This window comes from Salvelinus alpinus, chromosome 24 (assembly GCF_045679555.1).
Source record: "Salvelinus alpinus chromosome 24, SLU_Salpinus.1, whole genome shotgun sequence".
Taxonomy (NCBI): domain Eukaryota; kingdom Metazoa; phylum Chordata; class Actinopteri; order Salmoniformes; family Salmonidae; genus Salvelinus; species Salvelinus alpinus.
In genome coordinates this window covers 35,282,898-35,299,279 of record NC_092109.1, presented here as the reverse complement: position 1 = coordinate 35,299,279, position 16,382 = coordinate 35,282,898, and the positions used below count along the sequence as shown (strand labels likewise).

Genomic DNA, 16,382 nt, shown 5'->3' with positions numbered 1-16,382 from the left:
ACTGTAAGCTGTAGTGTAGGGCTCTGTACTGTAAGCTGTAGTGTAGGGCTCTGTACTGTAAGCTGTACTGTAGGGCTCTGTACTGTAAGCTGTAGTGTAGGGCTCTGTACTGTAAGCTGTACTGTAGGGCTCTGTACTGTAAGCTGTAGTGTAGAGCTCTGTACTGTAAGCTGTACTGTAGGGCTCTGTACTGTAAGCTGTAGTGTAGGGCTCTGTACTGTAAGCTGTACTGTAGGGCTCTGTACTGTAAGCTGTAGTGTAGGGCTCTGTACTGTAAGCTGTACTGTAGGGCTCTGTACTGTAAGCTGTAGTGTAGAGCTCTGTACTGTAAGCTGTAGTGTAGGGCTCTGTACTGTAAGCTGTACTGTAGGGCTCTGTACTGTAAGGCTATGTAGGCCTCTGTCACAAGAAAAGTAGTCTACACTTAAATAGGTCTTCCTCAAGAACTTCTTATGCAATAAAAACATGCCATCTCATGGCTGCTCTTCATCTATCGTCCTTGGCTATTATGGATGATTTTAAACTCCCTATCTGCCGACTGTTAGATGTGGTATATTCTGAATCTCTTGTCCGTCTCAGCTCGGTTGGAGAAACTGGTCCGGGGAAAAGCCCTGCTCTAATGTGTCTTTTAAATAGGAAAGACAGATTCATGTCTTTCTGTGTTACACACAGTTGACTTGATACAATTGCTTCCCATCTCATCTCAAATATGAAACTCCTATATGTACAATAATTGTGATTTTGAACAAAATGATCAAATGATCTCATTTTAACTCTCTGGAATATGCATGTGGTTAAAAGTACCAATTGTTCAAAGAGTAGCGAGGAGACGTTAAGCCTAAAATGTATTGAAACTGGGGAAATCACTTGCCATTATGCCACCAAATGGATGTTTAATCAACCATTCAGAGCCCCGTTGCTTTATACTTAGCGAGTGGAGGCGTCCATTCCCTCCTATATAGCTTCAATTACGCAGCCATTCATATGCAGAACTTGTATTATTTTTTTAAGGCCTTTTAATTGGCTGAGTGTTTTTTGTCGTTCTATTCAATCAGACTTCCTGCATTTTCAGCAGAGAGACAGACATTTACTGCCTCTCCTGACTGACAGCAAAGAGGAAGAAGTGTTTGTTTTGACAGAAAGTCAATTGCAATCCTGATTGTGGGAAATTATAATATCATACATATGTCCTGTAGGCAATAGGCCCAAACATTTGTCTGGAAATAGAGTTACTGTGAGTAAATAATAAACTCTTAAGGATTCCTTGGCTTTGAAGTACAGTGCATGACATAACTCAACTACAGTAAACATTGTTTTGTAGCTGCTGGCATCATGCATGATTTCTGCAATCCATAAAGGAACTGACTGTGAGTGGAGTCATGTTTTCATGCAACCATAAGCTCCTACAGTTTTTGCTCCAGTCTCGTTGTTCCATAACATTAGATCATCACTGCTCATTTCTTGCAGTCCACGATGCTGCTTTCACAAGATATCTGCTCTGTCTCCCTGTTGTTCCAGTGTCATATGTTCTACAGACGTGTGCTCCTGACCCTGTCTACCCCCTGGGACATTACCACTGTGGGGGCTTCGTCCACCCCCTGGGACATTACCACTGTGGGGGTTTCGTGTGCCCCCTGGGACATTACCAATGTGGGGGCTTCGTCTGCCCCCTGGGACATTACCACTGTGGGGGCTTCGTCTGCCCCCTGGGACATTACCACTGTGGGGGCTTCGTCTATGTAACACAGAACAAGGTTGTCCAAAGCCTTCTGAGGACCATCACGGTCCATGGAGCACTGTATCAGACCAGGCTCGCTGGCTCCTTTAGCGCAGCACAGGGTCACCTTGGTGATTAGGGTATCCAGGGGTTGAAGGGAATGCATCCAGAGAGGCAGGAAGTCCCAGCTCTGCAGCCTCACTGGCAGACAGCCTGGCCTGTGTACCTGCAGGATGTTCACCACAGACACCAAGAGGAGGGCCGCAGCGAAGGGCACGCCCACCCCAGCCATCATCTGCCAGCCTGCCATGGAGAGGGCGAAGACGAGCGAGGGCAGGATCAGGAAGCACAGAAGTAGGTAGAGTACAGCAAACCAGCGATACTTGGCCGTGCGCTGCCCCAAAGTCCTGGCCATACGGATGGGCAGGCGGGTGCTGGGCACAGGGTACCACAGCAGAATGCCCAGTATGTTGAAGAAGAAATGACACAAGGCGACCTGTAGAACAGACCAGGGTAATGTAATGACAGAGATATGATGGAACAGAAGACCCTGTAAACAGACCAGGGTAATGTAATGACAGAGATATGATGGAACAGAAGACCCTGTAAACAGACCAGGGTAATGTAATGACAGAGATATGATGGAACAGAAGACCCTGTAAACAGACCAGGGTAATGTAATGAGAGATATGATAGGACAGAAGACCCTGTAGAACAGACCAGGGTAATGTAATGACAGAGATATGATACGACAGAAGACCCTGTAGAACAGACCAGGGTAATGTAATGACAGAGATATGATGGAACAGAAGACCCTGTAAACAGACCAGGGTAATGTAATGACAGAGATATGATAGGACAGAAGACCCTGTAGAACAGACCAGGGTAATATAATGACAGAGATATGATGGAACAGAAGACCCTGTAAACAGACCAGGGTAATGTAATGAGAAAAATATGATAGGACAGAAGATCCTGTAAACAGACAAGCCCCCCCCCCCCCCCCCCCCCCGTGCTTCTACATCTGCATTGCTCGCTGTTTGGGGTTTTAGGCTGGGTTTCTGTACAGCATGTTGTGACATAGGCTGATGTAAAAAGGGCTTTATAAATGCATTTGATTGATTGATTGATTGGAAAGGATAACAAAAACAGTCATGTAAAGTTCCAGTGTAAAAGGATGAGATTTCTGTACCTGGAAAGCTGCCGCCAGCTTGTCCCCTGGGCTTGCCAATGCTGCCAGGATAGCTGTGGTGGTTGTGCCAATGTTTGACCCCAGGGTCAAAGGGTAGGCACGTTCAATGCTGATAACACCAATACCTGAGAGCACAAAATACAATAGCATCACAGAGCCATGTGATGGGGCTGCAACTCCATAGACTGAAGCTTTATTTAGTAGAGGAATCACATGGTTGGTGAGGAGATAGCATTATCTAGTTCCAGTTAAGGAACTGCTGGCTGGAGCAACAACACGTCTGATAAGTTGATCACCAACACTGGGGCCCCTCAGGGGTGTGTACTTAGTCCCCTCCTGTACTCCCTGTTCACCCACGACTGCGTGGCCAAACACAACTCCAACACCATCATTACATTTTCTGATGACACAACAGTGGTAGGCCTGATCACCGACAACGATGAGACAGCCTACAGGGAGGAGGTCAGAGAACTGGCAGTGTGGTGCCAGGACAACAACCTCTCCCTCAATGTGAGCAAGACAAAGGAGCTGATCGTGGACTACAGGAAAAGGTGGGCCGAACAGGCCCCCATTAACATCAACCGGGCTGTAGTGGAGCGGGTCGAGACTTTCCTTGGTGTCCACATCATCAATGATCTATCATGGTCCTAACATACCAAGACAGTCGTGAAGAGGGCACGACAACACCTTTTCCCCTCAGGAGACTGAAAAGATTTGGCATGGGTCCCCAGATCCTCAAAAGGTTCTACAGCTGCACCATCGAGAGCATCCTGACCAGTTGCATCACTGCCTGGTATGGCAAATGCTCGGCATCTGACCAAGGGTAGTGCAAATGGCGCAGTACATCACTGGGGCTAACCTTCCTGCCATCCAGGACCTATATAATAGGCGGTGTCAGAGGAAAGCCCATAAAATTGTCAGAGACTCCAGTCACCCAAGTTATAGACTGTTTTCTCTGCTACCGCACGGCAAGCGGTACCGGAGCGCCAAGTCTAGGACCAAGAGGCTCCTCAATAGCTTCTACCCCCAAGCCATAAGACTGCTGAACAATTAACTAAATCGCCAGAGGACAATCCCCCCCCCCCCCCCCCCCCTTGTACACTGCTGCTACTTCTACTCACTGTTTATTATCCATGCATAGTCACTTCACCCCCACCTACATGTACAAATTACCTCAACTAACCTGTACCCCGAACACTGACTCGGTACCGGTGCCCCCTGTATATAACCTTATTATTGTTATTCTTATTGTGTTACTTTTTTATTATTACTTTTTATTTTAGTCAACTTGGTAAATATTTTCTTAACTCTTCTTGAACTGCACTGTTGGTTAAGGGCTTGTAAGTAAGCATTTCACGAAAAGTCTGCTCGGCATCTGACCGTAAGGCGCTACAGTGGGTAGTGCTTACGGCCCAGTACATCACCGGGGCCAAGCTTCCTGCAATCCAGGACCTATATACTAGGCGGTGTCAGAGGAAAGCCCATAAAATTGTCAAAGACTTCGGTCACCCAAGTCATAGACAGTTTTCTCTGCTACCGCACGGCTAGCGGTACCGGAGCACCAAGTCTAGGGCCAAAAGGCTCGTTTACAGCTTCTACCCCCCAAGCCATAAGACTGCTGAACAACTAATCAAATGGCCACCGGACTTTGACCCCCCATTGACCCCCCCCTCTCCATTTGTTTTGTACACTGCTGCTGCTCGCTGTTTATTATCTATGCATAGTCACTTCACCCCTACCTACATGTACAAATGACCTCAAACCTGTACCCCCGCACACTGACTCGGTACCGGCACCCCTTGTATATAGCATTGCTATTGTTATAATATTGTGTTACTTTTTATAATTTTTTACTTTAGTTTAATTAGTAAATATTTACTTAACTCTTCTTGAACTGCACTGTTGGTTAAGGGCTTGTAAGTAAGCATTTCACAGTAAGGTCTACACGTTGTATTCAGTGCATGTGACAAAAAAAAGTTTGATTTCATTTAATTTGAATAGCAGTAGCTATTCTGTGTGAGAAAGACTTTGTCTCCATGCCTGCACAGCAGATCCTAAACTCCAGGGGATTAACCAGCCCAGAAATAGGGATTCCATGGAGCCACAGCTCACTACCATGCTCCGTGGGAGAGTCCAGCCACTATGCAGTTAATTATTGCTGATCTCAGAACACTGAGGTAGATCTATCCCCCAGAGAGTGCCGGGGATTAGACAGCATGAAATGGATTCTCCACTCTCTAGCAAATAATACACCTGGCTCCATCAGACACACATAATTAATTCCCAAACAAAACCAACCTTAATTCATATTAGTATAACCTCTTGTTTCTCCTGTAAGTGTTTCATCAACAAATAGAGCAAAAACAAGCCCTGCTTTTTTCAATTGGGTTAATGCCCCCCCACATAAAAAAGTGAAATTCATGAGAAAAGTAATACCTCACCAAGGCTTATTAAAGAGAAACTAGTGCCACCTCCTCATTAACTCATATGTGTCACTATCACCACCAGAGGAATGAGTCATTTGATCTCCTGCTCAGGTCAGCTGGCTACAGAATACCTTTAGCTTAGAAGATTACAGGGCCCGTATTCTTAAGCGTCTCAGAGTAGGAGTGCGGATCTAGGATCAGTTTTGTATATTAGATTATAATGAATAAGATTACATAGACAGGGGGGCTGATTCTAGAGGCTAGATTCAATCAGATTCGCTCTAGCCGATTCCCGCATAGCTGTTGTTTTGACATGTCGGAGGTGGAACCGGTTGAGCTGTCAAATCCAGAAGCGGCTCCCGGCGTTATCCCTAAAGCGAACATTGCCATTGGCTGCACGGAGTCGCGTTAAGAGAAATACCATGCAGGCTTGTTTAAGTTCTAACCCTGATAAAGAAGTAGTTGTTTATTACAGTTTTACGAGCGGGTCGTGCTTGGGAGCTAAAAAATTCAGACCCCTTGACTTTATCCACATTTTGTTACGTTACAGCCTTATTCTTAACTTGATTAAAACATTTTTTTCTCATCAATCTACACACAATACCCGACAATGATAAAGCAAAAACAGATCCCATTACATAAGTACTCAGAATCCTTTACTCTGTACTTTCTTGAAGCACTTTTTGGCAGCGATTACAGCCTCGAGTCTTCTTGGGTAAGACACTACACGCTTGGCACACCTGTATTTGGGGAGTTTCTCCCATTCTTCTCTGTCGATCCTCTCAAGTCCTGTCAGGTTGGATTGAGAGCGTTGCTGCATAGCTATTTTCAGGTCTCTCCAGAGATGTTCGATCAAGTTCATGTCCGGGCTCTGGCTGGGCCACTCAAGGACATTCAGAGACCACTCCTTCAGCGACCACTCAACACAGAGGCCACTCCTGCGTTGTCTTGGCTGTGTGGTTAGGGTCGTTGTCCTGTTGGAGGGTGAACCTTCGCCCCAGTCTGCGGTCCTGAACGCTCTGGAGCAGGTTTTCATCAAGGATCTCTCTGTACTTTGCTCCGTTCATCTTTCCGTTGATCCTGACTAGTCTCCGAGTCCCTGCCACTGGAAAACATCCCCACAGCATGATGCTACCACCACAATGCTTCACCGAAAGGATGGTGCCAGGTTTACTCCAGATGTGACGCTTGCCATTCGGGCCAAAGAGTTCAATCTTGGTTTCATCAGACCAGAGAATCTTGTTTCTCATGGTCTGAGAGACTTTAGGTGCCTTTTGGCAAATTCCAAGCGGGCTGTCATGTGCCTTTTACTGAGGAGTGGCTTCCGTCTAGCCACTCTACCATAAAGGCCTGATTGGTGGAGTGCTGCAGAGATGGTTGTCCCAACTCCACAGAAGAACTCTGGAGCTCTGTCAGAGTGACCATTGGGCCCTACTCCCAAGGCCCTACTCCCCCGATTGCTCAGTTTGGCCCGGTGGTTCCAAACTTCTTCAATTTAAGAATGATGGAGGCCACTGTGTTCTTGGGGACCTTCATTACTGCAGAATTTTTGTGGCACCCTTCCCCAGATCTTTGCCTCAACACAATCCTGTCTCAGAGCTGTACGGACAATTCCTTCAATCTCATTGTCACGACCTGATCGGTTTCTCCTGTCCTTGTAATTGTCTCCACCGCCCTCCAGGTGTCGCCCATCTTCCCTATTATCCCCTGGGTACTTACAGTTGAAGTTGGAAGTTTACATACACCTTTGCCAAATACATTTAAACTCAGTTTTTCACAATTCCTGACATTTAATCCTAGTAAAACTTCCCTTTCTTAGGTCAGCTAGGAATACCACTATATTTTAAGAATGTGAAATGTCAGAATAATAGTAGAGAGAATTATTTATTTCAGCTTTTATTTCTTTCATCACATTCCCAGTGGGTCATAAGTTTACATACACTCAATTAGTATTTGGTAGCATTGCCTTTAAATTGTTTAACTTGGGTCAAATGTTTCAGGTAGCCTTCCACAAGCTTCCCATAATAATTTGGGTGAATTTTGGCCCATTCCTCCTGACAGAGCTGGTGTAACTAAGTCAGGTCTGTCGGCTTCCTTGCTCGCACATGCTTTTTCAGTTCTGCCAACAAATGTTCTATAGGATTGAGGTCAGGGCTTTGTGATGGCCACTCCAATACCTTGACTTTGTTATCCTAAAGCCATTTTGCCACAACTTTGGAAGTATGCTTGGGGTCATTGTCCATTTGGAAGACCCATTTGCGACCAAGCTTTAACTTCCTGACTGATGTCTAGAGATGTTGCTTCAATATATCCACATAATTTTCCTGCCTCATGATGCCATCTATTTTGTGAAGTGCAGCAGTCCCTCCTGCAGCAAAGCACCCCCACAACATGATGCTGCCACCCCCGTGCTTCATGGTTGGGATGTTGTTCTTCGGCTTGCAAGCCTCCCCCTATTTCCTCCAAACAGAGCGATGGTCATTACGGCCAAACAGTTCTATTTTTGTTTCATCAGACCAGAGGACATTTCTCCAAAAAGTACGATCTTTGTCCCCATGTGCAGTTGCAAACCATAGTCTGGCTTTTTTATGGCGGTTTTGGAGCAGTGGCTTCTTCCTTGCTGAGCAGCCTTTCAGGTTATGTCGATATAGGACTCGTTTAACTGTGGATATAGATCCTTTTGTACCTGTTTCCTCCAGCATCTTCACAAGGTCCTTTGCTGTTGTTCTGGGATTGATTTGCACTTTCCGCACCAAAGTACGTTCATCTCTAGGAGACATACTGTCTCCTTCCTGAGCGGTATGGCGGCTGCGTGGTCCCATGGTGTTTATACGTGCATACTATTGTTTGTACAGATGAACGTGGTACCTTCAGGCGTTTGGAAATTGCTCCCAAGGATGAACCAGACTTGTGGATCTCTACAAAAAATTTTCTGATGTCTTGGCTAATTTGTCCTGATTTCTTTAGATTTTCCCATGATGTCAAGCAAAGAGGCACTGAGTTTGAAGGTAGGCCTTGAAATACATCCACAGGTACACCTCCTATTGACTCAAATTATGTCAATTTGCCTATCAGAAGCTTCTAAAGCCATGACATAATTTTCTGGAATTTTCTGAGCTGTTTAAAGGCACAGTCAACTTAGTGTATGTAAACTTCTGACCCACTGGAATTGTGATACAGTGAATGATAAGTGAAATTTTCTGTCTGTAAACAATTGTTGGAAAAATTACTTGTGTCATGCACAAAGTAAATGTCCTAACCGACTTGCCAAAACTATAATTTGTTAACAAGAAATTTGTGGAGTGGTTGAAAAACTAGTTTTAATATCTCCAACCTAAGTGTATGTAAACTTCCTACTTCAACTGTATACCTGTGTTCTCTGTTTGTTTGTTGCCAGTTCGTCTTGTTTGTCAAGTCAACCTGCGTTTTTTCTCAGCTCCTGCTTTTCCCCTGTCTCTCTGTTTCTTGCCCTCCTGGTTTTGACCCTTGCCTGTCCTGACTCTGAGCCCGCCTGCCTGACCTCTCTGCCCTGCCATGATCCTAAGCCTGACTGCCGTCCTGTACCATTGCCCTTTACTCAGGATTATCGACCCCTTCCTGCCTTGAACTGTTGTGTGCTTGCCCCTGTTGCTGCAATAACCTTTGTTACTTCAACACAGTCTGCATTTGGGTCTTACCTGAAACCTGATACTCATGGCTTGGTTTTTTCTCTGACATGCACTGTCAACTGTGGGACCTTAAATAGACAGGTGTGTGCCTTTCCAAATTATGTCCAACCAATTTAATTTACCACAGGTGGACTCCAATCAAGTTGTAGAAACATCTCAAGGATGATCAATGGAAACAGGATGCACCTGACAATTTCGAGTCTCATAGCAAGCGGTTTTTATTTTAATAAATGTGCAAAATAAATTTTAAAAACGGTTTTCCCTTTGTCATTATGGGATATTGTGTGTAGTTTGCTGAGATTTTTTTAATTTTTTAAATACATTTTAGAATAAGGCTGTAACTGTCACGATCGACAAAGGGAGAGAAAGCGGACCAAGGCGCAGCGTGTGAAAAATACATCTTCTCTTTATTAGAAGATGAACCAACGAAGCAAAACAACAAATCGATGACCGTGAAGCTATAACCGACTAAATGCAAAACATGCAATCTTGACACAGACCTAGACCTAGACACAGACTTAGACAATGACCCAACAAAAACATGATGCCTATGGCTGCCTAAAATATGGCTCCCAATCAGAGACAAATGAAAGACATCTGTCTCTGATTGAGAACCACTCAGGCAACCATAGACAAACCCTCACTAACCCATAGACATACCTAGACATATTCACTCAACACAAAACCACACACAAAACCCAACACCCCCTTTACCATATAATCACCCAAAACACAAACATACCCCATGTCACACCCTGACCTAACTAAAATAATAAAGAAAACCAAGAATACTAAGGCCAGGGCGTGACAGTAACATTACAACATGTGGAAAAAGTCAAGGGGTCTGAGTGCTTTCTAAAGGCACTGTATGACCTAAATAAAAACAATGATCTGCTTTGTAGGTACCGGTTAATGACTCTGAATCTAGTCCTAGATCAGCACTCCTATGAGCCCAGAACTTACAAAGTGATCTGCATGGTAAATAGTATTTGTAACACTCACCTATGAGAGGAGTGATGGCAGAGGTGAACACTGAGCTGCTCTGAACCACAAAGGTCATGCCAGCCCCCACTAGGATGGCCAGGTAACCTGCCAGCCAGCCAAACGGGTAGGGGAAGTCTGGAGGAGGGGAGAGAGAGGAGATTCATATTACTTACAGTATGTGGAGTTTCAGTAAAGAGCTTTCAAGGGAAATATGTCAAATGCTGGGATTGTTATTTTATGCTGCCAAACATACCCTCGTATATCCTACCGATCCTCGACTTCGGCGATAGCCTCCAACACTCTACTCAGCAAATTGGATGCAGTCCATCACAGTGCCATCCGTTTTGTCACCAAAGCCCCATATACTACCCACCACTGCAACCTGTATGCTCTCGTTGGCTGGCCCTCGCTTCATATTCGTCGCCAAACCCACTGGCTCCATCTACAAGTCTTTGCTAGGTAAAGCCCCGCCTTATCTCAGCTCAATGGTCACCATAGCAGCACCCACCCGCAGCACGCGCTCCAGCAGGTATATTTCACTGGTCACAGCCAATTCCTCTTTTGGCCGCCTTTCCTTCCAGTTCTCTGCTGCCAATGACTGGAACGAACTGCAAAAATCACTGGAGACTCATATCTCCCTCACTAGCTTTAAGCACCAGCTGTCAGAGCAGCTCACAGATCACTGCACCTGTACATAGCTCATCTGTAAATAACCCATCCAACTACCTCATCCCCATACTGTTATTTATTTGATTTATTTTGCTCCTTTGCCCCCAGTATCTCTACTTGCACATTCATCTTCTGCACATCTATCACTCCAGTGTTTTAATTGCTATATTGTAATTATTTCGCCACTATGGCCTATTTATTGCCTTACCTCCCTTATCCTACCTCATTTGCACACATTGTATCTAGATTTTTTTTCTATTGTATTAATGACTGTATGTTTGTTTACTCCATGTGTAACTCTGTGTTGTTGTTTGTGTCGCACTGCTTTGCTTTATCTTGGCCAGGTCGCAGTTGTAAATGAGAACTTGTTCTCAACTAGCCTACCTGGTTAAATATTATATATATTTTTTATTATATTTTACTTACTGCATAATCTACCTCTGTGTTTTATTACAGCTTTGTTTTCCTCACACAACCGAAATGTATCTATGCTTACTAAATGGCTACGTAGTGCTTACTAAAAGCTGTGCAGAGCCTATAGGCGTCACCTCTAATAAGCTATGCAGAGCCTATGGACACCCACTCTAATAAGCTATGCAGAGCCTATGATGGGCCCCACCTCAAATAAGCTATGCAGAGCCTATGGGCATCACCTCTAATAAGCTATGCAGAGCCTATGATGGGCCCCACCTCAAATAAGCTATGCAGAGCCTATGGGCATCACCTCTAATAAGCTATGCAGAGCCTATGATGGGCCCCACCTCAAATAAGCTATGCAGAGCCTATGGGCATCACCTCAAATAAGCTATGCAGATCCTATGGGCATCACCTCTAATAAGCTATGCAGAGCCTATGGGTGTCACCTCAAATAAGCTATACAGAGCCTATGGGCACCACCTCAAATAGATATTCTTTGCAATCATAAACCACAGGGAGGAAAAAAATTAATCATAACTATGTTTTCTGATCTCAATCTTCCAGCCACATTTAGATTACACCCACCTGTGTTGATGATCCTCTGGATGGCCTTAGCCACCTGGCCTTGGAGCAGGGAATTGAGCAGCTTGACCAGCAGCAACAAACAGGTGCACAGGAGCAGAAGAGAGCAGGCTAGCAGAATGAGGCCTACCGCCAGGTCGGACAACCACGAGTCCACAAACAGATGGCTGCCTAGGGACATCAACAGAGGACTGGGTCAGTCTTTCTACTCTGCTGCTTTTATCTGTCAAGATTATCTGTCACTAAGGCCCCACTATGGGTCCAACTAGGGCCCGCAGCCCCAGGACTGTAGCGGAATCAGTATGACTGTCAAGTATTTCCCTGTGACAGTACTTTGACACTCGCTCAATTCCAAGAATGAAAATGACATTGATTTACATTTTTCTATATTTACAAGCAGAGTCATGTTCTGCGTTGTCCAGGTTGTTGCATTGCTTTGCCAGCAGGGTTGTATTGTTGTACAGTTGAAGGAATCACCAACAGAAACATTCACAGAGGACTGCAGGGGGATGAGAGAGAAACATCTGTCTTTGAAACCACCAAACCAGTGACTCCAGATATTTTGCACATCAAGAGGCCTGTGGCATTTGGTCTTACCGTTAGGATGTGATTCTTACACCATACCCTCACCAGACTCCTGTTACTCATGGCCTCATCTCCCATGGCGATGCCTGTGATGACAGACTTGTCCAACTGTAAGGATAAACGGGAATAAAACATGATATCGATCAATGCGAGGTGATCAAAGGAAGGATGAATGATCCAAAGACAAGCTCATTAATTCTTTCTACATTCCTGGACATGTGACTCGTGTTTGACCAAAGCCACACAGTGCAGACCCACACATTTTGCCCAACCCCGACAGTACCTGAATGATGAGTTTGGTGAGTGGTTCAGTACCTGAATGATGAGTTTGGTGATTGGTTCAGTACCTGAATGATGAGTTTGGTGAGTGGTTCAGTACCTGAATGATGAGTTTGGTGAGTGGTTCAGTACCTGAATGATGAGTTTGGTGATTGGTTCAGTACCTGAATGATGAGTCTGGTGAGTGGTTCAGTACGTGAATGATGAGTTTGGTGAGTGGTTCAGTACCTGAATGATGAGTTTGGTGAGTGGTTCAGTACCTGAATCATGAGTTTGGTGAGTAGTTCAGTACCTGAATGATGAGTTTGGTGAGTGGTTCAGTACCTGAATGATGAGTTTGGTGATTGGTTCAGTACCTGAATGATGAGTCTGGTGAGTGGTTCAGTACGTGAATGATGAGTTTGGTGAGTGGTTCAGTACCTGAATGATGAGTTTGGTGAGGGGTTCAGTATGTGAATGATGAGTTTGGTGATTGGTTCAGTACCTGAATGATGAGTTTGATGATTGGTTCAGTACGTGAATGATGAGTTTGGTGATTGGTTCAGTACCTGAATGATGAGTTTGGTGAGTGGTTCAGTACCTGAATGATGAGTTTGGTGATTGGTTCAGTACCTGAATGATGAGTTTGGTGATTGGTTCAGTACCTGAATGATGAGTCTGGTGAGTGGTTCAGTACGTGAATGATGAGTTTGGTGAGTGGTTCAGTACCTGAATGATGAGTTTGGTGAGGGGTTCAGTATGTGAATGATGAGTTTGGTGATTGGTTCAGTACCTGAATGATGAGTTTGATGATTGGTTCAGTACGTGAATGATGAGTTTGGTGATTGGTTCAGTACCTGAATGATGAGTTTGGTGAGTGGTTCAGTACCTGAATGATGAGTTTGGTGATTGGTTCAGTACCTGAATGATGAGTTTGATGATTGGTTCAGTACGTGAATGATGAGTTTGGTGATTGGTTCAGTACCTGAATGATGAGTTTGGTGAGTGGTTCAGTACCTGAATGATGAGTTTGGTGAGTGGTTCAGTACCTGAATGATGAGTTTGGTGAGTGGTTCAGTACCTGAATGATGAGTTTGGTGAGTGGTTCAGTACCTGAATGATGAGTTTGGTGAGTGGTTCAGTACCTGAATGATGAGTTTGGTGAGTGGTTCAGTCATGACCTTGAGCATCTCTGGGGCCTTATCTCCAGAGCTGATGTGGAAGGTGTCAACTACGGCCTGAGACAGTCTTCTCAGCAGGCCTGTGGTTGCCTCCAGGGGCAGTAGCACCAGCACTGACAGCCAGTTAAAACAGTCATGCACCGTCGCTCCAGCAAATGCCCTGTATTGAACAGGCCATGTTATTATAAATCATGCATGATGCCAAACTGTGGCAATACTTGGTATAGGGTTTGTTCAAATCCTAAGGAATTACAGGAGAGGAGGATACACAGCCATTTCTTACCGTTCAAACTCATCCCTCTCTCCAGCCTGCATCAGAGCAACGATGGTGTTGGTGACGGACGTCCCAATATTGGATCCCATGAGGATTGGGATGGCAGACCTCACATTGAGTACTGCACAAGCAAGGAGCAAAACAATAAACCACTATTCATCTATATTACAAAGTAAATTTTTTTTAATAGAAATACTCTTTCATTTGTATTGAGGCAACATGTCAAGAAATACTCTTTCATCTTGTATTGAGGCAACATGTCAAGAAATACTCTTTCATCTTGTATTGAGGCAACATGTCAATAAATATCTTTCATCTTGTATTGAGGCAACATGTCAAGAAATACTCTTTCATCTTGTATTGAGGCAACATGTCAATAAATATCTTTCATCTTGTATTGAGGCAACATGTCAATAAATATCTTTCATCTTGTATTGAGGCAACATGTCAAGAAATACTCTTTCATCTTGTATTGAGGCAACATGTCAAGAAATACTCTTTCATCTTGTATTGAGGCAGCATGTCAAGAAATACTTTTCATCTTCTATTGCAGTTTATCCTCCAGTAATCCAGACATATTGTGTAGTATAATGCAGTACAGTAGAGGTTTTGTTTGTGTGTGTGTGTGTGTGTGTGTGTGTGTGTGTGTGTGTGTGTGTGTGTGTGTGTGTGTGTGTGTGTGTGTGTGTGTGTGTGTGTGTGTGTGTGTGTGTGTGTGTGTGTGTGTGTGTGTGTGTGTGTGTGTGTGTGTGTGTGTGTGTGTGTGTGTGTGTGACTTACGGCCCGAGGAGACGAGGCTGACGACAATGGAGGTGGAGGTAGAGGAGCTCTGGACCAGAACCGTCACCAGGATGCCCACCACCAGCCCTGCCACCGGGTTGGCCAGTATGGCGTTGTCGTTGAAGATGTCCCCAGCCACCTTACCTGTCCGCCCAGTGGGGAACACACCACTTACATTTACAGCTGTGGGGTAAGGCTAATGATTGTTATTTTTTTATTCCAATCTATAAAATTATGTCTCATGTAGTCAGAGATTGAGGGGAGAGTAGTCATACATTAATGGACCAGGATGGATAAACCTGAATGAACCTGAGGAAGGATACCTCCTGCTAACTGGAAGGCAGAACTCAGGACATCCAACGAGCAGACGAACATGTACAGGAAGAGGAGGAGCAGGGGGATCTTGGAGACGTTGATGAAAACTGATCTCATTCTCTCTGCCTGAGTCTGGGACATTGACGAAGCAAAATCTGCAGGTTAAAATAACAAGTTCCCGGCATCTCAGATAAGCTGTTGTCATAGTGAGATGAACTATTAGTTGGTTAATAGATAACCATGCATGAAAACAAAACATTCTGAATTAAATGGTTTACTTTTCAACATTATGCCTGGAGTGTTGCAGGTAAATCAGTCACACTTTATTCCATTCCTGAATGTGTCAATCCTCTCCTCCACTTACCATGTGCTTTTATGAGTGGGGATTCAGGCCATGTTTTTGGGGGGTCGGGAAGGATGTCTCCGTCCAGGTGTGACTGTTGTCCCAGGTATTTCCTCTTCACCAGAGCACATGATGAGTCCTGGAGGGGCATGCTGTCATGGAACACGTCCTATTGTAGAGGAGTCTATGTCCAGTTGAAGTAATATAGAAATGACATTAGTGACCACAGTAAAGTCAAATTACTGCTCCGGTGAGCCATCTTTCTAAACAAAGGACCCAACAGAACCTTATAAATATGACAATAAGCCAATTGGATCAGTTGACTGAGGTCAGGTGAAATAAGACTTTAATAATATAAATATTATTTTGTATAAAGTAGTCAACATTGCATTCATTCTTGATTTATTGATTTGTTAATTTAAAGGGTGTAGATTTTTGTATCGTATTCCTCCATTATGCTAATTGTTCTCATTACGTTATCTATCAGTACAATATATTTGTTGCATTTAAGGAGTGTGCACTTTGTGGATCTACAGCTTTTAAAATACAGCTCGAAACGCTGTTTCTGCAAAGCATAGCAGCACTATAAAGCCTGGTGGTAGATGAAAGGTTTAGATCCTGTTTTCAATGTCTCTGGGGCTGCTGAGGAGGCTGAACATCAAGCCAGTAGTCTTCCACTTCAATTATTCAAAGGCTTTACATCTGTGGGTACAAAAAGATCTCCAATGCCAGTCAAAAGCTCTCTAATCCCTTTGATTAAAAATACATATCTAGATAGCACATGCTAACTCACATCCCAAACAATGGATAATGTTAACAGGGGCCACAGAGAGAGAGACAAAATCATTTGGTCATGAAAACATTGATTAGATTAGTGACAGCTATTAGATAGACTTGTCTTACCGTCTTATGCCCAACTCTTTACCACCAAACAATGACAGTATAGTCCTCTTTTGACAATGTGTGAAGGAGAGAGACCTGGCTTTTGTAT

The 16,382-nt window shown here is 44.3% G+C and overlaps 1 protein-coding gene across 1 annotated transcript; it reads right to left on the bottom strand.

The window, feature by feature from the left end:
* Positions 1 to 1,153: 1,153 nt before the first annotated feature.
* LOC139552734 (sodium-dependent phosphate transport protein 2A-like) lies at positions 1,154 to 15,635 on the bottom strand. Its single transcript, XM_071364759.1, has 11 exons — positions 15,413 to 15,635; positions 15,057 to 15,203; positions 14,734 to 14,877; positions 13,963 to 14,074; positions 13,644 to 13,839; positions 12,253 to 12,348; positions 12,034 to 12,154; positions 11,659 to 11,826; positions 10,006 to 10,122; positions 2,910 to 3,034; positions 1,154 to 2,213 (listed from the first exon to the last, which is right to left on the bottom strand). Exons 1-11 carry the CDS (start codon positions 15,540 to 15,542, stop codon positions 1,530 to 1,532), a joined length of 2,040 nt encoding a protein of 679 aa, XP_071220860.1. The 5' UTR covers positions 15,543 to 15,635; the 3' UTR covers positions 1,154 to 1,529.
* Positions 15,636 to 16,382: the final 747 nt, after the last annotated feature.

Excerpts from the sequence above, each read along its gene's own strand:
- LOC139552734 (XM_071364759.1), bottom strand. The coding sequence starts at position 15,542 with ATGCCCCTCCAGGACTCATCATGTGCTCTGGTGAAGAGGAAATACCTG. Across the intron at positions 14,075-14,733 it reads CAGCCTCGTCTCCTCGGGCC|TACTCAATGTGAGGTCTGCC; the intron begins GTAAGTCACACA and ends TTGCTTGTGCAG. Across the intron at positions 3,035-10,005 it reads TGCCATCACTCCTCTCATAG|GTATTGGTGTTATCAGCATT; the intron begins GTGAGTGTTACA and ends TTGTGCTCTCAG.